This window comes from Gordionus sp. m RMFG-2023, chromosome 3 (assembly GCF_954871325.1).
Source record: "Gordionus sp. m RMFG-2023 chromosome 3, tfGorSpeb1-WG-v2, whole genome shotgun sequence".
In the NCBI taxonomy this organism is placed as follows: domain Eukaryota; kingdom Metazoa; phylum Nematomorpha; class Gordioida; order Chordodea; family Parachordodidae; genus Gordionus; species Gordionus sp. m RMFG-2023.
The window spans coordinates 13,550,994-13,574,988 of record NC_088777.1 but is presented as its reverse complement, the minus strand read 5'-3'; the positions used below and the strand labels follow the sequence as shown (position 1 = coordinate 13,574,988).

The following is a 23,995-nucleotide window of genomic DNA, read 5'->3' as shown; positions in this document are numbered from 1 at the left end:
TCTAAAATCGTTTTTTTTCACTAAATTTACCCTTTTATCTTAAAAGGATTTATGGATAACTTCGGTGTAAAAGTTGTGTCCATTAAAATGTTGTCTAAATCATTTAACCTGTTCTTAATTTGTTGGGTGAGGGACAAATTGTTTTGATCAGTTGGGACTTGAAAGGCATGGATGCCAAATAAAAAAAACTCTTTCCAGTGCTGTGGGGAGCTAAAATTGGCCATAAGGTTATTAATAGTTTCCTATATGATTTAGCAGTAAGAAACATGGCTCCTTGGGGGGTTCTTGAGATAATATGTGATTTAGGTTGTAAACTCATCGGATAAGGAGGGTGTTGGTATAGGAAGTTGTAAGGCCTCATTAACAGATAAATTAATTGTTGTGAGAGCTGGGACATACGAAAAAGATATTAATGTTAGATGTAATAGAAAAAATAGAGGGGTGATAGGATCTGTGAAAGGTGTGATAAATGATACCTTGCTACTTTTACCGTGCGTCCTTAGGGTCCCGTTTTCGTTGATTAGGTACCCCACAGTTTGGACATTTGTTTCAGATTGGGATAGGTATAGTAGGAGACATTTATACTTACAGGGGAGAGGGGGGCAAGGTGGGATAGGAAAGAATTTTTATTTTTTTAGTCAGTGGCCTAGCTACGGGGGTGGTTTTCGGGTTTGGACCCCTCCCAGAGCAAAAATTTATTTTTAGATTATACGTTCAAAAGACTTATAAGTGGTGACTTTATATCAAATAAATACCAATAATATTTATATTTTTCTGGTTTTAATGTTTGTGGAAGGATATTATATTACTATTGAAATTAATCAGGATACTATTATTATAAAGTCATTGAGAATTATCTACTAAATTATAAAACAAATTATTGATGCATAAAAATTTATTTTATTATATATTATCGAAGACATGGTTATGATTTGTAAGATAAACCCTGCCAAAGGCCTGGCAAAAGGGCCGAAGACCCATTAAACGCCCCCTCCCCAGGCTTTTATATGTATGGACCCCCTCTAAGGAAAATTCCTAGCTACGCCACTGTTTTTAGTAAATAACTAAAACAAAGAAAAGAAAATTTTAACTTTCAATTTAATTAAGAAACATGAAAGAGAAAAAAAAATCAAATTTTCTGTGTTATTGCTTTTAAAAAAAGGGGGAATAAGATAAATAAATAAAACTCTTTTAAAAAAAAGAATTTGACATATGTATTTTTTAAAAAAATGAGAAAGAACGCTAACAAAGAAAAATAAATAATTTTAAGTTGTTGAAAATTATTATTTATTTTAGTAATTAATGGATGACAAGAGAAATTCTAAGGATTTTTAAATTCATATTGATATTGATTTTCGTTGCTGTTACTCGAGTTAGCTTAAGCGCTTGCGCTTAGATTGAGATGTTTTGCGGAGTGATTTTAATTGATAAAATGCCTTCGCTAGAAATTTTGAGTCCTGCTTGTTTTTATCGCTATGGCTGAAGAGAAACTTAGAATCATCAGAATGGATATTCAAAGGTTTTGAGACGAGGTCGGGGATAGGATTTAATTTTTAGAGATTATTAGAATTTTTTTTTAGTTTTCTTTTTCTATATATATATATATATATGCTTAATTTTTAAGTTTCTAAAATTACTTGATTATATATATAAATCAAAGACCTACATACGGAGACCAGCTCCAAGCAGGCCGTATAATCCGAGACGGGCTTGGAAATAAGAAGTTAAGGTGGTTTTAAAATGAAAAAATTTAAAAACCTAGCTAGGTTTAAAAATTATATATTTTTAGGTCTCTAAAATAACTAGTCTTTATAATTTTTTAATTTTAAAAGGTTATGAAAAAATCCCCAAAGCGGATCCAAAGGTTTAGATTCGGGTTTGACCCAGAACTCTCATTACAAGTATACCATGATTTAATTTAAGGTAAATTATAAGTGATTTTAATGAGATTGCATCCAATTTTATTTAGCTTAAGATTTTTTTTCTTAAATCTAGTCAGAATTATTTTCTTCGTTTTTATAAAAGAATTTATAAACCCTTCCCTTCCCCTCTTTAATTTTCGATTTTATATAACCTATCAGAAATTTCTTTTACTATTTGAAAGAACTTCCTTTTTAGATATTTAAAATTGTTAAGATTATATTATATCTGGCCAATATTGTTTTTTAAATCACCTCATTCGGCGTCTACATGACAGGATTTTCACTGGATGCAAACCCCCTTCAAAAACCTTTGCCTACCCCCATAAAAAAATTATGCCGCCTTCGGCGGCGGTGTCTTTTATTATTATTTTCACCTTTTTAATTTATTGATACTCTTTTCAGAGAATTTATCTAGGATAACTTAAATTAATCTATCTCTACTACCAACTATCGATATTTTCTGAATATACAGAATTTATTTTTTATATAATAAATTCAATTAAAACCTCCATTATTTACAATTAATTAATTATGGCATTATGAGCTTGCTGAAATATCTAAACCTCTTAAATTACATTTAAAAGGATTACAGAAAGTTTTATTTGGAAAACAATGTGTACGATTGTTTGCAATATATAGATTTGGTCGATGAATTGTATTATAATAATTCTATAATAAAAGTATTAATTTTTACAGCAATAAATTTTGTAAAAATAGGATGCAAACTGTTCCTACCCCTCCCGCTCATGTAGACGCTGACCTCATTCCTAAAGTCGAAAAAATTCGCTTGACCTTGAAACCCAAGTTGACTTTTTTTCAAGATTAAACTATCCTCTAAAGTTAAACCTCGATCGAATCTAAGATGATAGATGATAGTTTTGGCTTAAAGCTAATGTTTAGCCATATTAGAATCGGCTCAAAACTGGCTAAAGATGGAGCCATTCATCAATACTAATTGCTGATGGTGGACCTCATTCTATAAGTAAATAAAGATTTATATGATCGTTATAAATTTTTTTTAAAGAAAATTTAATGTTTAAAATATTATTGGGTCAATAATATCTATTTTATATAAGATTACTATCTGTCGAAAGTACCTCTGCCTCTGTGGTGTCTGCCTCTGCGCCGCTGAAATTAAATATTAATAAAAATAATACTTCTATTAAATATAAATACTCATTTGAAAAATAAGATAAAACTATCTTTTGGTGACATCTCTGATGATTCTGATGAAAAACAATATTTTGGATAACATAATATAATTTCCCCACATAAAAACCTCATTGATATGATAAAATTCACTACTATTCTAATAATCTGTTGAAAGGTTTCAATATAGAAAACATGGTTTATAGGTAGGGGTGTGGTTAGCTAGGTTCTCTGGGTAATAAAGCTCGCCCCTCTTCAAAATTAGCACCTATTTTAAAAAATCAATTCGCATATTTTCAAATCACAATATAATAAATTCCAATTAAATGATTGGTGCAAGAGTGTCACTAGTCTTTACAATCTCAACCCTCCTTTAGCTAATATTATTAAAATTACCTCCTTTTTTTAGCTAACATTTTCAAGAATCCCTTTTTTTAAGATAATATTATTAAAATTACCTTTTTTTTAGCTAACATAATCAAAATTACCTTCCTTTTCCAGCATTATCAACATTGGGTATTTTGAAAAAAATTAAAATTTTGAGGGGGATCTTCAAATTTTTTATTATTGATTTGACGTTAATCGTTATACACTCCAGCAAATAAAATAAATGTAACTTTATAAGCACTCCTTCATATTTTTAAAAATGCGATGTTTTGTAAAAGGCCTCTGCGCTATATGTTTTACCATATTAAGATATATAATTACTTAACACAAAAGTTAAAAGGTGTTTATGGAAACAAAGTTATATTAGATAGCATTTCAGACGCTATTTTCAAATATTTGGATGTATTCGCTAACTTTTTGGGACCGGTAATATAATTAGAGTTATTAAATATAACATTTTATGCTAGATTCTTGTATTTCTAGTCATCCTTTTGATATCATGGATAGTTGTGATATTTTATTTATATTTTTTTAATGAAATTCTCAGATCAAGACCATTTTATTACTCTATTGCTTCACTCCTTTTGGGCCATTATTTTTTATTCATGATCATTTTTTATTACTACAAAGCCCTTAAAACATCCCCTGGTTATCTTCCAAAAGTATAAAATTTATAAAATATATATTTATACATTTATTTTTAAGTTACATGCTAATATAGATTATAACACTTGCAAAAAATGCAATAACATCAAACCTGAGAGAGCACATCACTGTTCACTCTGTAAAAAATGTGTGCTTAAGATGGATCACCATTGTCGTAAACATATTTAAATTAAATTTGTTTCAAAAATTGAATTAAAGAGATAATGGAAACATTAAATTTTAATTATGTTACCTAAAATTAAATTAAAATTTTTGCTCTATATTATTTTAAACTAATATTTAATTAGATTTAATATAGTTAGATGATATATGCAATATACATTTTTATAGCTTGGCTAAATACATGTGTGGGACACTATAATCACAAATATTTTTACCTTTTCATGGCATACACAGCTGCTGGATGTCTTTATGTAGCCTTTGTCATTTATCCATACTTCATTAACTATATTGTATCAGAGTTTGTAAGTATGTTTATATTTATTAATGAAATTTAAATTAATTTGCCTTTTTTATTTTTTAAAATCCATCCTATTTGAAAAGATACATGTACTCAAAATAAAATATAGAATTTTATTGCCAATTTAATTGTCAGAGGAAAAATTATTTTCATAAGAATGGTTTAAATTATCATTAATTTATTTTAAATTAGACCTATATCTAATCATGCATAAAAACGTAATATAATAATTGGTTTGTAAATGGATTATAAAATGGTATAGTTCAACTTGCATTCATTTAATGTAAAATATGATAAAACACAATTTACCTTAAAAATATAATTTTGTATAATATACAAATTTATGTCAAAAGATATACTAATTTATATATGTTGTATTCTATATCAAATCAACTGAAAATTCAACTCCACCCTCTTTACATTTTTTTAAAATTTAATGATGGTGATATATAGACCAGAGACCTTCATGGGCCTTAATTATTTGACCAAGCCCAGCCCAGGCTCGCAGTAAAAAAATTTTTTAGACCAAAGCCCGGCCCGGCTTATATTTAATGTTAAAAAAAATCCCAAGCCCACGATAAGTTTAAAAAAATTTCCCAAGCCCATTAAATTATTTTATGAATACTTATGCTGAAGTAATACTAATGGAAATATAATATTTTATTTAGTATATATATATATATATATATATATAATATTAATAAATGATATAAACAAAACTTTCATTTATATATTCAAATTATCATTTAAAAATTATATATTATCAACAATTTCATTATTTAAATTTGTCCTTCTCTCTTCGATAACTCTTCCAATTGTGCTAAAATTTCGTTCATTCAAAGCATTTGATGATGAAATTGCATAAATTTTTTTTGCTAATCTTGCTAATATTAGCAAAATTTTTTCATGCTCTTTCCACCAATCTAAGATATGATCATCATAATTGATATCATCCTCCTTGAGCTTATTATCCAAATATAAATTAACCTCATCGGCATCAGTCTCATTAGTAAACATTCTATCATCCTCCCATGAAGACATATTCATTAATGAGAATGAAACTAAACATATTATATTGCTAAAAAGATTCATAAAGAATAATTTACTTGTAGCTCTGATATTACTCTTTGAAGTAGGGGCCTGCACTTCATCCAGATCTGAGATGCACCTAAAAATATTATATAGATTAAAACATTTAGAAAAAATATGTTACTTATGGCTTTGGTGGCATTCCTTAAAGTAGGGTCACCATCAAGCACTTCATCCAAATCTGAAAATGCACCTAAAAATATTATATAGATTAAAACATTTAGAAAAAATATGTTACTTGTAGCTTTGGTGGCATTCCTTAAAGTAGGGTCAGCGTCAAGTACTTCATCCAGATCATATATATATATATAGGTATAAGTTGATACTGCGAATAATCTTTCATTATCTCTCTAACAGAATTTTTTTTACATCTAATGCTTCTTCCTAAGCATTCTTAATTGGCAGAATTTTGAACTTAAAAATGCTGCGATTTTGTGTAGAATAGCTATTTGAAATTTAGATATTAAAAATTCTTTAGCTCTTAATTTCAATTTTATAATTTCATTGTTATTTTGATGTGCATCATATAAAATATTACAATGATTTCAATGCGTTTTTATCAATAGCATTTAACTTGTATTCCATATATCTTTTCTGTAAAGAATCTAAAATATTCTCATATTGTTCATATATGCTTTTGAACATTTTTAATTTTGAATTCCATCTTGTTTCAACATCTTGGCAAAGTGATTTTGATAGATTATTGTTATAATAACTTTGTTTAAAATATCTAGTTTTTGCATTGTAGAATGAGGTTATATAACAAGGGTGTAAATATTTGCATATATTTTAGAGAAAAGGTATTTCTTAGAATAGTGTTAATGAGATGAGCAGAACAGTTTAATCGTTTATATGGGTCTAAAGCCTTTATCAAGTTGATACCTTGATCAGTGAATGTGATTTTATAAAATGCATCAGAAGCATATCCAAGTTTTGTAAAATTAGAAACAAGTTCTTTGTGAATGTTTTCACTTGTTTTTTTATCTTCTAAAAATAGAGAAGTATACAAAACACGTTTTATTAACCATTTAATTATGTAGTGAAGAGTTAATGTTATATATGTATACTTTTTAAAGTTATCTGAGTATAAATCAGTTGTCGCACTACAAAAAGAATTTATAAAGCATTTTATACTTCTGGGAATATATTTTTGTGTAAATTTTTATTCATATCATTCATATGCCTTGATATAGTTATAGGACTTGGCCAAATATTTTCAACATCAATCAAACGCCTCTTTGAACCAACTTCAATAAAATATTGTGCTAAATGTTTAAAGCCTTTACCAGCTATACATTGAAATGGGCGAATATCTACAGCACAAAATTTTACACATCTATTGATAACTTCCTTTTTTTCACTTGTATATGATGCTTTATCATTTTTAATTGGATAAAAAGAAGATAATTTAATTTTAGGATTTGGTTTACAATTATGCCTTGATAAATGGGATGATTCTACTTTTTGTGAATATGAAAGTATGTCTTGGCATGTTTTACATTGGACATATCCAATTTTATTTTTATGATTGTCTATTATTATACTAAAAGAATCTCAGACTTTGCTCTTCAGTGAGTTGTTTTCAAATAATTTATATTCTTGAGAATGTAATTTTTTAACTATTTCATTTTTATTCATTATATCTAAAAAAATTGAAAATAAATACTACAATTTATTACAGAGGAGAAAGTCATAAGTAAAGTTGTAGTGAAATAATAAAAGAAGCCAGAACTAGCAAAAAAATTGCACAGAATGCAGATTTATTTGGTGCAAATTTATTGGCCAGAAAAAAATCATAATGAATTTTAGCAAAAAAATTTATAATGAATTTTAGCAATATGGTGAGATGATAAAAAATCAAATCTGTATATTCTTAATATTAGTTGTTCTATTATATTAAAGGTCAAATCTGTTGATCATTCAAAATAAATCTATTCATTCATTATTATTACATAATACCCATATATAAAAGAAAATACACAAAAAATCAATTAGTTCAGAAAAAAGGGTGTTATGTTATATATTAACAGCTTTCTTAGCCTTCAATCTCATTGGTGTAATACACAAAGGAAATACATAGTGCCAACTGAATTTATAAATGATATAAAATCCTTATTTCAATTATTGTAAAGATTATTACCTTAATCATTTTAAGTATCATCTTTATAGCTATATATTTAATTTCTAAATAATATTGGATTTGTCACACTAAAGAAGTAGATATGATCCAGTTTTATAAGAATGAAAAAAAAGTGATTTTTAAATAAAAATATCATGGTATTTTATATAATTAAGTGTAGGAATTACCTTTAATAGTCTTACACTTTAAATCAGTTATGTCAGGAATAAGTATACCAATTTCCAATTTTAAAGAAAAACAAAATTAAAACTCTCCCAAGGTGTCTAGGAAATGGAATAAATGATTAGTTATATTTATCCAAATAAATATCCTTAAAATATTTTGAAAAAAAATTTAGGCCCAAACCCGGCCCAATTAAAAAAATTTCAAAAAACCCAGGCCCGCTAGAAAATAAATAATTAGGCCCATACCCGGCCCATGAAGGTCTCTGGTAGTGATTAGTTAAATATAGCACATTAAAAAGATAAAAAGAAATATAAATATTATTTATTAGGGCTAAAATAAATATTAGGAAGATAGATGTAGTTAAAAAAAAATATATTTAAAAATATTTTATAAATATACTAATTTATAATTAAAATACATCCTGATCCTCCACACCTATATGTAAAAGAAAGCATTTTAATATACTTGTGGTTTCATTACTATATCAACTCCTTTAGAAATATAAAGATCAAAAGGTGGTTTTATATTGCACTAGCGCGACCAAAAGGGTATCTTTTTTACATCTGCTCTTTGAACTCACAAAAATTTAAGATGATTTGCATAGTATATTAATTGCAAATAAACTAATGAATTAAATTTAAAGTTATTTTTATTAATTATTTCTTTTATTTTCTTTATTTCCAGGAATACTTCTTCTTCTCATGTTATTATTATTAACATGAAGACTAGACTTTAAAAGTGATTGATGGGGTGTTAATTTTTATTTAGACGGGTTTGTACCAATGTACTGATTAGTAAACATCCTTTATTATTATTCACTAGAGATGCATCGATATTTTTTATCGGATCGGGCCGAATCTTTTTAAAATATCGATTATCGGCCTATATTATAAAATTTTCCGATCCAATAAAATGGCATCATTTTCAAAATTATTTCAGTAAACGTTTCCAGTTTTCTTAATTAATACTACTTAGCAATAATTAAAAAAAGCATTCAATATTTATAATCTTAGGCCTTGCGCGTCTTAGATATCTGCCAGTATACCGTCAACAACGGAAGCGACAAAATATGGGTTTTTCAAAGTTAAAGCTGTAGTCAAAAATTGTAGATGACCCAATACCAAGGCCGATATGTTTTATTCTTACCTAATCTTATTATTCTAAATCGCGACAATTTACTTTAAAATGATTATTACAATTAATGGTCATTTTAATGTATACCAGAGTTTGAAAAAATGAAATTTTAAAAGATAAGATTTATATTTACTTGAAAGACCTGATAGGAATCATTTCTCTTTTGACATTTTGAATTGGCACTATAAAAAAAAAATTTGTGTACAAGTCTCCTCACCATGGTTTTCTTTCTTTAATTCAATTAATTATTTTCAACTTCTATTATTTATTTTTCCTTTTATTCCATGTTTTTCATCACTCATAATTTAAATTATCTATATAAAAAAAATTAAGATTTGGGGGTATCAATTTGTTCCGAACTATTTTAATGTGACCCGCACTTTCTCTGATCTCAATTTACATCGAATTTTAAAACTAAATATGCCACCTAAAGAAGTAAAAAAAACACTTATTTTTCGTAGCTTAATAATTTTTGACTTTACTATAATCATGCAAAAGATGGTTATCTTAGATGAATGCGTTTTGAACCGATTTTTGGTTACTGAGAAATTGAAAGTTGTTTATTTTATTTAATGATAAGAATTATATATGACGATTGATTTGTCGCAAAAATAATCTAAGATAAAAAAAAATAAAAATTGTTTAGGATATTTTTACAATTTTTTGGCAGCCCGTTACAATAACATTAAATTTGTTTTTATTGTATCGGATCAAAAAAATATGATTTTGAGATAAAAATTTTAATTTACTAATACAGTTAAATTTGTAGATATTCTTTCCACTCAGTGACTCGTCTGATTTTTTTTTCTTGCCTAGTTAATCAAGCCATGAAATAAAGGAAAAATATTTATTTGGCCTTTTACAAAGAATCAAATTTTTTTTAGATTAAAAAGGTTATTTTCGAGTTATCGCATAAATCATATATAAGATATATTTTATTTAAAATAAAATGACAAATTTAAGGTCGCGAAAGTTTCAGTAAATTTTTTTTTATTCATCTAAAATAAATTATCCGAGGGAAATTTTCATTTGCGAAAAAATTACTTTTCTTGTTTTGAATTAATTTAGCGCAGTCCCAATTATGTGAAACATTTGTGAACCCTGCCTCACAAAAATTCTGCCCCCCCCCCCACTTTTGTATTATATTTTGCTACGATATATTGCATATTTTTATTTATTTCCTAATCCATATTTCTAAGTCGCTAGTCCATTTCCAGGTGAATTCTATTGAAATATGTGATTTCTGAAAATCTGATGGAAATGGAAATATGCAATATTTTTTAAAATCTAATATATATCCCTCCCCCTTTCAGATAAAAAAAATTTATTGTTCATTTTCAATTTATTGATTATTATTTTTTTTTTTAAAAATGATTTAGAATTAACGAAAAAATCAAAAATATGTAGGAAAATATTTTAAAATAGATTTTAAAAAATTACCTATAGGTAACCTACGAATTATTGAGGGAATCCGAACTCGTCCGAAATCTAATAGCCATCGAATTTCTTTTACCCCTAGCTGTCGGAATTTCTTTACGTAAGAATATTATAATTTATAAACTTTCATTTTTATTCATAATTATTTTTGATTTTCTTTTATTCATTCTTTATTTTCATATTTTTTATTTTCTTTTTTTTAATTTTAACTGATTTTTGATTATAACTTAAAGTTAAATTATGCGATTCTTTATATTATGCAATATGATTATCGCTTTCCTGTTTCTGAATATTTTTTTGAGCTAAATGATAATGTTTATTAAGGCTAGTCAGAAACAAATAAATAAATAGTAATGAATATTAATAGTAAATTATTCTTTTTGTCCCAATACGAATAAACGATTATTCCATTCAACCAAAAACGAATTATTCGAGAATTTACTTTAACATATTAAAAGGTTCAATCGTTTAAAAATTTTCGAAATTTTATTACATATTTATGTTGTATTCCATATTAAATCAACCAAAAAAAGTCGATTCTCAACCTTACCCCCTTCGATTTTTTTAAAAATTTATATGTTGGTAGTATACACACTAACTAATAAAAATGTAAAATTTTACTTTCAAATCGGCTTACTTCATGAGATTTTATTATCTTTATAAACGCGAAAATTCCAAAATACGCTATATTTAATTTTAAATATCTCAAAAAGTAATTAAGTTAAAAACACAATTTAAATATTATTAAATAGCTCTAGAATAGCCCTTTATTATGATATAAAATTTATTTTATTTTAAAAAAGTCTATTTCCAAAAACCAAAAATAGAAAACCTAAAATGGCTATAAAATTAAAATTGTTTTTTTTTTCTTTCAAATTTTTTTACAGGTTAACATTATACACAAAATCCTAGATTGGGACAAGTATTGGGCCATTAGTTATTTATTACACTTTAAATATAAGTAGTATGACTTAAATCCTATATTATACCAAATATATAGTAATTTACGATAACAACTCTGCACCCTTCTAATATAAAGTTAAATCGAATTTATTTTCTCCCTACTTATTATTAATAGCCTTTTGAATTTTACAAATATCGATTTACTTTTAGTTAATTACATTTAAACAGTTTATATTTCCTATTTAAAAGAAAGAAATATCTGAATTTATATAATTTTACTTTATAATTATCGAATCAAAATTGTGGAAATATGGAATTCGGAATAAGGATAGACTCAAATTTTTATTTATTTATTTTCATATTCATAAAAATATCTTTTTTTATTCTTCATTATTATATAGAAATCTTGGAACATTTTGTCAAGTTGATAAATGTTTTATTAAATTAATCTCGAAAAATTAGAGTTAAAGGAAAAAAATCTTTTCTTTTAATATTAATTAATTAAGTAAATGAATAAAATTAGGGACCCGGAGTGAACCTTAACGAACCGATAAACCGTTATAACTATCAGAACCGTAACCTAACCGATAAAATTATTATTTGAGGGAATAAAAAGAACCTTTATAAAAAAAGGTTAAATCGGTTCAAACCGCTTCAGTTTTTATATTTTAGGAATAAAAAAATTTGAATATCCAGAATTATATAAACTTGTTCTTATAGTACTGGTGGTTCCCGCAACACAAGTTTCTGTAGAAAGGGCCTTTTCGGGGCTAAAATTTGTGTTATCATCACAACAAACAAATATGAATCCATATATTAGAAAATATATTACTTATAATATATTTAAAAATGAGTTATTTTGAATCTTATATATTTTTTTTATATATAATTCATTGATGCTTATAATAAAAATAAATAAGACGATGGTGTTGCTTCAATGAAAAAGAAACCTTAATGAACCTTTATAATTAGCTGAACCGAACCGAATTGTAAATCTTTTCTTAAGAACCGTAACCAAAACGTAACCACTATAATTTTTTACATACTGAATAGTAAACAAACTGAACCATTATAAATAACGGTTCGGGTCCCTGAATAAAATACATGGAAAAGTGAAATTTATGTATCATTATGCAACTTATTATATATTTTAAAAAAAGTTATCTTGCTCATATGGCATTCCATTCTCATCAGCCGGGGTGAGACTAGTATAGAATTTCATCTCAACTGTGATCGGAGGTTTCAATTGAAAAAATTCAACCAATCATTTCCTGGTCAGGTTAAAAAAACTAATCAATAATCGATCGATAATTTGTAACTGGATTATAACAGTATTCAATAACTCGTCTTTATTTGTATTTTTTTAAGTGATCTCTTCCAAAAAAATATTGATACCATCATTTCTTTAAATTAAGATTAGTCTATCCCTTAAATAATTTACAAAATATTTGTAACTAATAGATGTAAAACAACGTCATTAGGCTAACATTACTTTTAAAATATAACAGTGACGCGTCACATTTTTGGTTAACTAAAAAATTAATAAAAATGTAATTGTTAATTTTTGTTAATAAAATATTGGGCCGAGAATAAAAGGCTAAGTAGCTACTTTACAGGATTCTTTATTAACTAATATCATTTTATTTAAAAATGATATATAAACGATCTAAGCTAAATAACTATCTTTAACAGATGACTTATTCATTTAAGAATTAAATTATACTTAAAATAACAACTATTATAATTCCACTGAATAATTCACAGAATTATAGATGAAATTATTATATAAGAGAAGGAGAAAAAAATATGTTTAAAATTTTTTATTGAGATTGAATTAGACACAATTCTAACTAAAATTTAGATGGAGCACTCGAAATACTTGGTGTATTTATTTAAAAGGGAAGGGGTGAAAGAATCCATACGAGTTATGACTGAAATGGTTGAATGAATAGAATAAGTTTAAGGCTTCATTTCAAGAATTTTAGTCTTTTGATTATTATCCGCTATTTTTTTAAAATCCCAATTGGATAATTCGTTTCAAATGAGAATGGAACGAAAGTTATATAATAATAAAGCGAATGAAAACTGAAACAAGTAAAAGATAGAAATAAATTATTGTAATAAATTGGTAAATTATTTTATTTATAGAATTGTCGATACGTCAACCCATACGATTACGGCTTTATCAATAACTGGAAAATATTTCTCGGTTCCAATAAATTTAAGTTTTTTAAAAAAAACTCCTAAATTACTAATTTTCCCCTATTTTTAAGGAATATATTCTCAAGCATATGTTTGCCTTTAACTAATCGTGTAATTGGTAATGGGATGGATTGGAAACCCCTTTATATGATGCGTTATCTACATTCCTCATCTATGTCTGAAGGCTCCCAAAGTTTTGAGATTCCTGATTGGTCAAATTATTCAGCCTCAAACGGGTTTAGCAAAATCGGGAGAAAAGATGATACTCGTCATTTACTTATAAAAATCGTATAAAATAGCGGGAAAAAATATTATAAAAAATTTATTTATTTTATTAGCCATTCTATGTTTAATATCAGTTTTCAGTCATTAGATTGTATTTTTCTTATCAAATTAAAAGGCATTCTCTATTTTTTTAAAATAATTACAATTGTGCAAATATTATTTATATTTTTATTAAAGCTTTGAGGTTTGGTTACCTTCACCGCTTAAGTTTTACTTCTACTTTTAAATTTTCAAAAACAATTTATTGAATATTATAAAAACATTTTTGCAGGTAAACCACATTTGATTCAATTTAAATATTTCACTTAATTCTGACCACTCAACTTATACGCATTCCCATCCCTTGTTTGTTATAATATAAATTAAATATTATTTTTTATTAATGAAATTATTAACGACTTTGCACCCTTTTTCTATTTTCTTTTCAACAAAAAAATTATAAGGATATGCCATAAGTTTTAACATGTTTCAGAAGTAAAATAGAATGAATTAATTGAAAACCCCACCAACTAGTCAGATAGTTAAACGGCTCAAATATGAAATAAGCTATAAATTTAAACAACTTTAACGCTATCTATGGAATATAATATATTAAAAGAATAGGAATCAGTAAAAATAGTATATTTAAACATAAACAGCTTAATTTGTAATATTTTGTTTTGCTTGTAATTATTTAAGCCAATCCATAATAACGAGTAAAGTTTTATATAATCACCTTACCATTTATTCATATTTTCGCGAACTCATAATTGTTATTTGCGTGATTTAATAATGAGTGCAATATCGTAATTTAAATTTTAAATCATTTATTATTTCATGTAAAATAGATTTATAATGCTTACTGTGATTGCACAATTGAGCTTATAGATGAAACCTATTTAAAATTTATATTCACAAAACTTGATTAAAATAGAAAAGGGTAAATTAAGTTCTAATGCAAATGATTCGAACGTTTTTATATAAATAGAATAATTGATGTGGTTTGAACATTATTAATTTCTTATTTCTATAATGGATTTATCAATAAAGTAAATTTTAAAATTACCTTGCCAAATCCTTTCCAAATAGTTTAACTAATTTGGATATGGATTATTAATTTTTTTATGCTTCCCTTGAAACGAGTGCATAAACTTTAATATGATAAATCGTCTTCTCATTCTTAACAACAGGTAACTAGCTTTGTCAAAATGTTCAATGATTCTTATAAGGCTCTTCCGTTTGGCTATCTAGCGTATTGTGATCCCTACAACACAGGCAATTACGCTCTAAGGATGGCAAATGATTCAACTAATAAAAATTACCAGTTTTTTTAACATAATGCCGTTGTGTTGTAATATGAGCAATTAATTAGATGCTTGATTGATTTTATTTAATTGTAGATTTAAATATTTTACGAAATTACAACATTTAACATTCCTTAATATATTCAAACAAATATAACCAAATGACGTGTTTGAATGATCAGATAACTGCTTAAAATTTTGCAATTACCACCAGCTAAATTTTTTGCTTAAGTCGTTTTTAAAGTTTATGACCAAATATTTGGGTAATGATGTATAGCGTTGTAATTTTATCTTTATATACAAAAAACTTGGATACTTTCGAGTAGCGTCTATAACCTAGTCGGTTTAGTACATGTATTACAATCCGATAGTTCTGGGTTCGAATCCAGTAAGGATCATGTTTATTTTTCCTTTGAGTTTGAGTAGAGTGAAAGCTAAGTTTTGATTAATATTATATTATATTTTTATACATTGATTTATTGTAGAGCGTTTAATTAATTTTGCTAGTTGTTTAGCAAGTAGAGTAACCGTCATATATATACCTAAAATGTTTAACATTTATTTACTTAGTAACCTTACGTGATACGTTATTTATAGCGCTTTTGCCCTCTATCGTGGAAGATTCAACAGAGCTACGCTAGGTATTCCTCAATTCCATCTAACTGGAATGTTGTGGCAAAATTAAAAATGAGGAGCCCTCTACATTTACGCACAACATTCCTAAGATTGTCATTTAAACGTCTATGTTTGGGCAACGCAAAAGCCTATACCTGAGAATTGCGCATATATTTAATTACTGGGTGAGGGGCTGTTTTTAAATGTCTATGTTAAATAAGTAAATTCTGTCGATGTTCATGTTAATATTTTTAATAAATTGAAAATCTTGACAATCTAAAACATATAAATTTTCCAATTCATTTTTTACACCAATTTTTTCAAGCATATCTTGAAATTTGTAGAAAAGTGGAAAATGAATTTATATATTTTTAACTTTAATATTTAATTTTTATCATAACACTACACCTATATTTTTATATATAATATCCTTAATCTAAATATCATCGCCTATCATCTTTAAGTATTAATGTTTAAGAAGACTAATAGCGTAATATTGATAACCTCGAGATACCCCATATTAACAGTGAATGCTTTACAGCTACGCTACTATATGTATTGTAATTATGCATAAAAATATTATATTATATTTTGGTTTAGTAATCTTCACAAGATTACCTTTTATTATTTCATTCAAAAAATCAATTAGAGCATTGTTAATGCAGAACTATATAATAATAATTTTTTTTAATATAGATTATATTAAGAAGAGGCATAGAACTTTATTTAGCAATTTAGAAATCTGGGCAGAGCATACGCTAGTAATCAGGTTTATTCACGATTTATATTATTTAGATTTATAAATTCGATTTTTGTGAAATCATTATTTTGATTTTTTAGTTATTTTAAATTTATAGTTTTATTTTTAGTAATAAATATGATTTTAGGTTTTTATTTTTAAAGAAAAATATTTTTAAATTGTTATTTTTTGCAATTATGAGCCCCCCCCCCCCTCATGAAATGGGAGCGAATTGTAATGATAATTAATTCTTTATTTGGCTTAAATCCTTGTAAAATTTATAAATATATTTTGGATGCATACTTAGAAATAAAGTATTTGGATTAATTTTACCTAGAAATTTGATTGGTATTCTTTCTCGATAAATTTCCTCTTCAAATAAGTGGTCACAACCTAAAGTTGTTACCGTGACTAAGTAAGGTAAAAAAAAAATTTTTTGATAATATATATTTTTCGGAAATATTGTAGAGCACTGTGGTTATTTAAAGTAGTAGTGAAAAAATTTTGAAGCAGTTTGTTGTGGTTATTGGAAGTGGTAGTATAAAAATTGTGAAGTGGCAGTGGTGATTAAAAGTAGGTGAAAAAGTGCTATGTTCTATTGCTTCGTTTCTGTTGATTTTATTAATTATATATTGTTTAACTTTAAAAATAGTTAAAACATTTTTCGTAAAGCTTATTTTAAATTTTTTATAAATAATATTTGGTGCTAAATTAAATTAGTTGGATATAAATTAACACATACTTTGGATTATTTTATTTAAATATTTTTATAAAATTTAATCAATGGTTTTAAAATAACAAAGTACGTGGAGTTACACTACTGGGGGGCAATGGTTATATTAGTGATATGCTTGTGTAGTCATTAGTTTATATTTTGGTAGGAAAATACGGAGAAAGAAAAGTATCCGATTTCATGGGTAGTAATCATTGGTGGAGGAACATAATGGAGAGGATTATATATGGGGTAGAGTAACGTGGTTACCGGTGCAGGAAATAATGAGAGTATAGGTTAATAATGCTGAAAATGATCATGAGAGAGGTATGGCTGTTTAACGATAGCGTCGAGAAGTGTCGCGACTGTTTAGTATTGAAGGAGAGGCAGAAATGTGTTTGTTATAAATGTGTTGTCGGGTGGGGATTATGGGCACATTGTGGTGAAATACAGAGATATCAAATGTTTTGAATGCGGAGAAAAGATTTATATTTCAACATATTGTCTGGATAAAGAGATTAATTATGATGGGAAAGGATTGCAGAGTTGGAAAAATAGATACATGAGTAGGCTTTCCAGAGAGGGAAGAAAGTTCGAATGCTATCAATGTGAGGAGTATGGCGGAGGAGACAGAGCAAGGATAAATAGATATCGAATGTAAAACCATGTGTTTCAGATGCCGAAAAGGGGATTGGGCGAGTTGCGATATGAAATGACTATATGTTTGTGATAAAAGAGAATTCAGGTCGAGGCATTTAGAATGGAGTGGGAAGAGGAAAATGAGATGGTAGTGAGAGAGTGATGTTAGAGAGGGCCGAGTATATCTTCAGAATTCGAAAGTGTAGCTTACTATAAATGAGAAGGTGGTGTCGATATTTATTTACACCTGGACTATCTCAATAATTGGATATGAAGATTTTAGGAGATTATGGTTAAATAATGTGATAAGTGGGAGAAAATTCAAGTGAGGTAGTTTAATGGGTCCGAAATGGAGATGATGGGAAGAGTGCAGATAGGAGATGCAGGGAGTAGAGGATGGAAGGTGCTGGACTTATGGATAATTAATCGGAAGTAGAACCGGTGATTAGATGGAACTGAATTACTAGTGTGGATCCAGAATATGATTTTTCGAGAGTATTTGCTCCATAAGAAATGTTTTTGGCCCTCCAAGAAGAAACTGGAGAGGAAATTATGAGGATGGTCGGGGAAGATGAGAAGTAGAAAAGGCTTATTTTTTGTAGATACTATATATAATTATAAAATGCAAAAAATCCGGGGTTTCTACCATTTCTTTAAGAATTATACTGAAAATAAAAGTTCATTCTCAGTTTAGTCATTGTTTTTAAATTTATATATTCTATTTTTTAAATAATATTGTAGATACTAACTTATATAATCATAAAGAGCAAAAAATTTAGAGTTTACATCATTTTAACAATTGCACTGAAAATTAAAGTAAATTATGTCATTGCCATTTGTTTTAAAATATAAAAAATTTCGAAATGTTAAAGAAAAGGATAGAAAAAAAGACCCTGATTTTTTTGCTTTTAATGATTATATAAGTTGGTATCAACAAACTTATATAAAAAATATAATATTTATATATTTTTTTAAAAAAATGACTTAACCGAGAATGGACTTTAATTTTCGGTAAGAAATAGTGGTAACCCAGATTTTTTTCATTTCATAATTAGATAAGTTAGTTTCTACAATATATTGTAAAATATAAAAATTTTTATTACAAAAATCTAAAAAATATAATAGACTAAACAGAGAATTTACTTTTATTTTCGGAAATGCTGGAAACCCCAATTTTTTGCACTTTATGATAATATAAGTTATTATTAACAATATTATTTTAAAAATCGAATATTTAAATTTTTTTAAAATGACCTGACTTTTTTTCGGTATAAATTTTTAAGAAATGATGGAAACCCCAAATTTTTTGCTTATAAATATATAATAGGATCATATAAATTAAATTAAATTCGAACAAAAGATTATGCACTAATAATTTAATTTTTATTTATTTAAAAAATTTTATATGAATAAGCCCTCCAAAGGAGATATCTTATCACTTTTTGAAACATTAATTCATTTAAAGTTATATATATTCATTCATTTATTCATTACCACGCCAGAAATTGCACGAGTGAAATTTCATTACCCTTCAGGAGTTGTAGCGTTCACCATGTATATAAGTGATCTGCATCGGGCCTAATTTTTCAAGCCCGGCCCGGCCCGAAATTTTTTTAATAATGTTTTGCCCGGCCCGAATTTATTTAAATATAGAAATTAATTCTTATAATTACTCAAAATAAACGATACATGTTATATGGCGTCTACTTTCTATAAATAAAATCACATATTATTATTTTACATAAAAAATTCAACATAAAATTGATAAATTTAGATATATTTTAAAAAAAATTTAAGGCCCGACCCGGCCTGAATTTTCTTAAAAAATATTAAAACCGGGTACGGGCCGGGTCTACTTTTGCAGATCTCTAATGTATATTCACTTACATGATGTATACCCGTTTTATTATAGTGGACAGTACTACTATGTAGTCAGCTAGCATAGTAAAGAAGAGAGGAGTAAGAAAGAGGGGATCTATTAGTTCCGTTACAGGCAAGATAGTGTTAAGAAATTATAACCATATTAATATTAATGTACCTGACGCCTGGTTAGATATTTAAGAGATGAAAAAAAAGTAAGTTCTTATATATATTCTTAATGAGAAATATTATTATATCTAATTAATTTCCGTGTCATGTATTAACAAAAAATTAACTAATTAATTCCGTACAATGGGGAGCAAACTCAAAAAACAAATTCAAAGGGGAAAGTCACATGTAAACTGAAGTGGATTAATTAAAGAAACCAGAATTATCAAAACCAAGAAGACTGCACACAAGGCATACTTGTTTGTTACAAATAAATTTGACAATAGTAAAATTTCATTATATTGTCATTATGATTATGGTAAAAAATCAAATTTCTATAATTTAAATTTATGTGGTACTATTGTAACAAGAATCAGATTTACTGGCCTCTCAAAAAGAATTTATTAATACAGTTATCATTTCCATGTTAATAATGAAAAAAAGTATTTTTTTAATCAACATTAGATATTAATAAGATTGGAATATCTTATTTTTTAAATAATATAAAATATAATAGTATTATCCATACGTAGAAAAGAAAATCACAAAAAAAAAAATTAATTCAGAAAAAGGGCGCATGTTATGCTACATATTAATAACTTTCCTAGCCTTTAACCACATTATTGTAGATTAATACTCAAAGGGAATATTTAGAAAGCCAACTGAATTTACAGGAAGTATAATCAATATTTAGATTATCATAAAGATAATTACCTTTTGATTCTGTTTAATATAATCTTTATAGACATATATTAATTTCCAATTCAAAATTGGATTTACCACACCAATAAAGGATCCAGTGATAATGTGAAGATAATAAAAACACAACATGAATATCATATTTTCAAATAGGCCAGAAATTGACAGAAAACATTTTTTAGTATTATTATAAAAAAATAATATTTTGTAAAATGAAAATTAATTTTATAATTTTTATGCATTCCATCAAAATAGAATATTTAAATTTGTAAACAACATTTTAGTCTGTTATCTTGTTTACATTAATTGGTAATTATTATTTAATGTTCAATAGTTTTTTTGAATTTAAAAAGAAATTGTTTGGAAATGGTATATTATTTCTTAAAATATTAAAAATAAAATTTGGATTTATTCCATTTCCCGTTTTAAAATAATAAAATAAACAATTTTTGAGGAAAATATTATGGTATTTTATATTATTAAGTGTTGAGGTATAAATATTTTGTTTAATTTTAAAAAAAATAAAGTAAGAATTCTAATATACTGATAATAAATTTTTAAAATTGATCTACTTAGTTGGAGATGGAGTAATCTATATCTCAGGTGAAGACATATTAAATAAATTCTTATAAATTATATATAACCAATATTATTTTTAAATATTGCAATAAATGTTCAATGGCAGCCTAGATATTCATTCATTTTTTTAAAAATATTATAAAGAAACTCTTCAGAATTGTATTGGTATAGCATAGGCGTAGCCAGGATTTTCATAAGGGGGGGGGGGGAATTAAAAAATTCTTGGGGGCTTCGCCCCCAGACTACTTTATTCTGTATATGGTCATAAAATATTTTTACAAATTTTAATAAAAAAAAATAATAAGCCTGGAACAAATATGAAATATATTTTTATTAGTTTATATAAAATATAATAAATTACTTGTATATACATTAATATAAAAGCATGGTAATGATTTATTCCAAACAAGAATAGGAAATTTATTTATAAAAAGTAAGTAGACATATAGTTGATTTAACTCTATTATATAGAATTAGTTATAAAATACTAGGTAAAATTCCACTTTTACAGACATATTTGACAGTTAGAGATTATATTACAGTTAATAATTTAACAAATTTTACTAATCAATGCTCTTGATATTAAATATAGCAACAATTTGCATTCAATTATTCAATGCCATCTATTTATTTTAGTAAAAATGATATTTAAATTTAATCTTTATATTTTTCATCCCACAATGTCTTTAAAAGATATTTTCTGATGTCCTTATTAATATTTTATAGTTTTCTGTAAAATATATAATTCGCTATATTAGTAAAAATTACTTGATTGTCATTTGATAATTAGATATACTGTAAATCTACGACATATAATATTCCACTGTTTGTATTGTGCTTTAATATTTTTCTATGATTTAATTTTATCAATAGTTTTATAATTATATTTTATTTTTATTAAGATAAATAAATTAAAATTACTCACTTTATAAAAAAATATATTTGATATATTTTATGTATCTATTATTAATAATTATAATACATTTCACTTCTGTCTTAAGACTTATCTTTGGCTTATATTCCATTTATTAAAAAACATTTTTGGTTCATTTTATATATTTATAAATTTATTTTCCCAAAAATCTATAAATTATGATGAATAGTTTTATAAAAAAATATCAACTTTTACATTCTTTCTTTTAAATTATTATTTAGGATATATGCATACATATTTGAGGGTCAGGGAGTGGGGGGAAGACTAAGGGGGATATTTTTTATTAGCTAAAAATGATATTTACAAAAAGTGATAAATTTCTGAAGGGGGGGGGAATTTCCCCTTGCCCCCCCCCCTGGCTACGCTTATGTGGTATCACCAAATATTTTTGCCGATATTTAATATAAACTAATGTAAATTTCATATTTATATTCATATAAATGGCAGAATCGGTTAATATGAAAGAAAAGAGAAATAAGAATTAACATATTATAAGTGCATAACAAAAAAGGGATATAATTATTAACAGTTTTATTTAACATAAATAAGCATATACTGACATCCTAAAGGATATTAATTATAAATAAAAAATGTTCGCTGCGAAATTCTCAAAATTTAATGAGTTTTTATATTTTCTAAATAAACATGATGAACTAAATATGATAACACTTATAAATAAAGGATTTGATATAAATACATCAGACTTCTATGGTTGGACTCCTTTAGTCTCTGCTATATCAAAGCACGATTATCAAATGGTTTTTTTCCTTATTGACAATGGAGCTAGTATAGATCATAAACACAATGATGAATATATAGTATTAAATGTAGCTCATAAAGTCGGATTTGATATCGATTGTTTTATGGAATACTTGGATAATCATTATCAAACACTTAATGTAAAATATAAATCAAATAAAATTTTATATACATCTAAAAATGAAACTGATAAAAACATTAAAAAACTTGCAACAAAATATTGTTCTCTCTGCAATGAATATATTTCATTAGATTTTGATGCAAAATGGGATGAACATATTGCCTCCATTGTTCATTTAATGCACAAAAATAAGGAAAGTAAAAGAAATCCACATTATCATTTGCCAGCATCCAACAAAGGTTTTCAATTATTATTGAAAAATGGATGGAATCCAGAAATGGGCTTAGGACCTGAAGGTCAAGGCAAATTGTACCCAATTAGAACTAAAATTAAACAAGACAAAAAAGGTTTTGGCTATCAAACTATTAAAAAATCTACTAAAGAAACACTTCATAATAATTTTTCTAATCTTGACAATATTAATAATAATGGATCAGACCATTATAATAATATAAAGACAGTCATTCAAAAACAAGAGGAAGACAAACAAAAGGAATTATATTTTAGGAGATTATTAAATGATTGATAAATTTTGTTACAATTAATTTTTATTGATATTCTTATTTATAATGGTAGTAATTTATAGTATATATATAAATCAAATATGTTGACATTATTATAGTAATTTATTCAATTTTTAATAAAATAGATAATTCATTCCTTTGATTTGATCTGAGCTTCAAGCGCTTGTATATATATTAGTTTCTAATATAAATATAGATTAATTTAAACATGTTGATATGCACAAAAGAGGATAGTTAATAACTTTTAGGAAATTTTAAGGTCACAGGTACTTTATAACATCTGATCAATTTGTAAAATCTTAAGAGGCTGCATTTAAAAATATAATTAGAAAACTATTGAATAAGATGTTTTTCGTATAAAAAAAATTAGGCCAAAACATTGAATTTCCTTAAATTTTGGACATCACATAATAAGATAAATTAT

The 23,995-nt window shown here is 26.0% G+C and overlaps 2 protein-coding genes across 2 annotated transcripts; both read left to right on the top strand.

Annotated features, from left to right (window-relative positions):
• Window positions 1–3,731: 3,731 nt before the first annotated feature.
• LOC135926334 (palmitoyltransferase ZDHHC16B-like) lies at window positions 3,732–14,621 on the top strand. The gene is made up of 9 exons (XM_065462173.1): window positions 3,732–3,884; window positions 3,926–4,120; window positions 4,164–4,278; window positions 4,455–4,588; window positions 9,446–9,547; window positions 10,559–10,649; window positions 12,613–12,731; window positions 13,601–13,677; window positions 13,726–14,621. Exons 1-9 carry the CDS (start codon window positions 3,750–3,752, stop codon window positions 13,946–13,948), a joined length of 1,191 nt encoding a protein of 396 aa, XP_065318245.1. The 5' UTR covers window positions 3,732–3,749; the 3' UTR covers window positions 13,949–14,621.
• An 8,205-nt stretch (window positions 14,622–22,826) lies between these two features.
• Window positions 22,827–23,573, top strand: LOC135926745 (G patch domain and ankyrin repeat-containing protein 1 homolog). The gene has a single exon (XM_065462675.1). The coding sequence runs from the start codon at window positions 22,827–22,829 to the stop codon at window positions 23,571–23,573; it is 747 nt and encodes a 248-aa protein (XP_065318747.1).
• The last annotated feature ends 422 nt before the right edge of the window (window positions 23,574–23,995 follow it).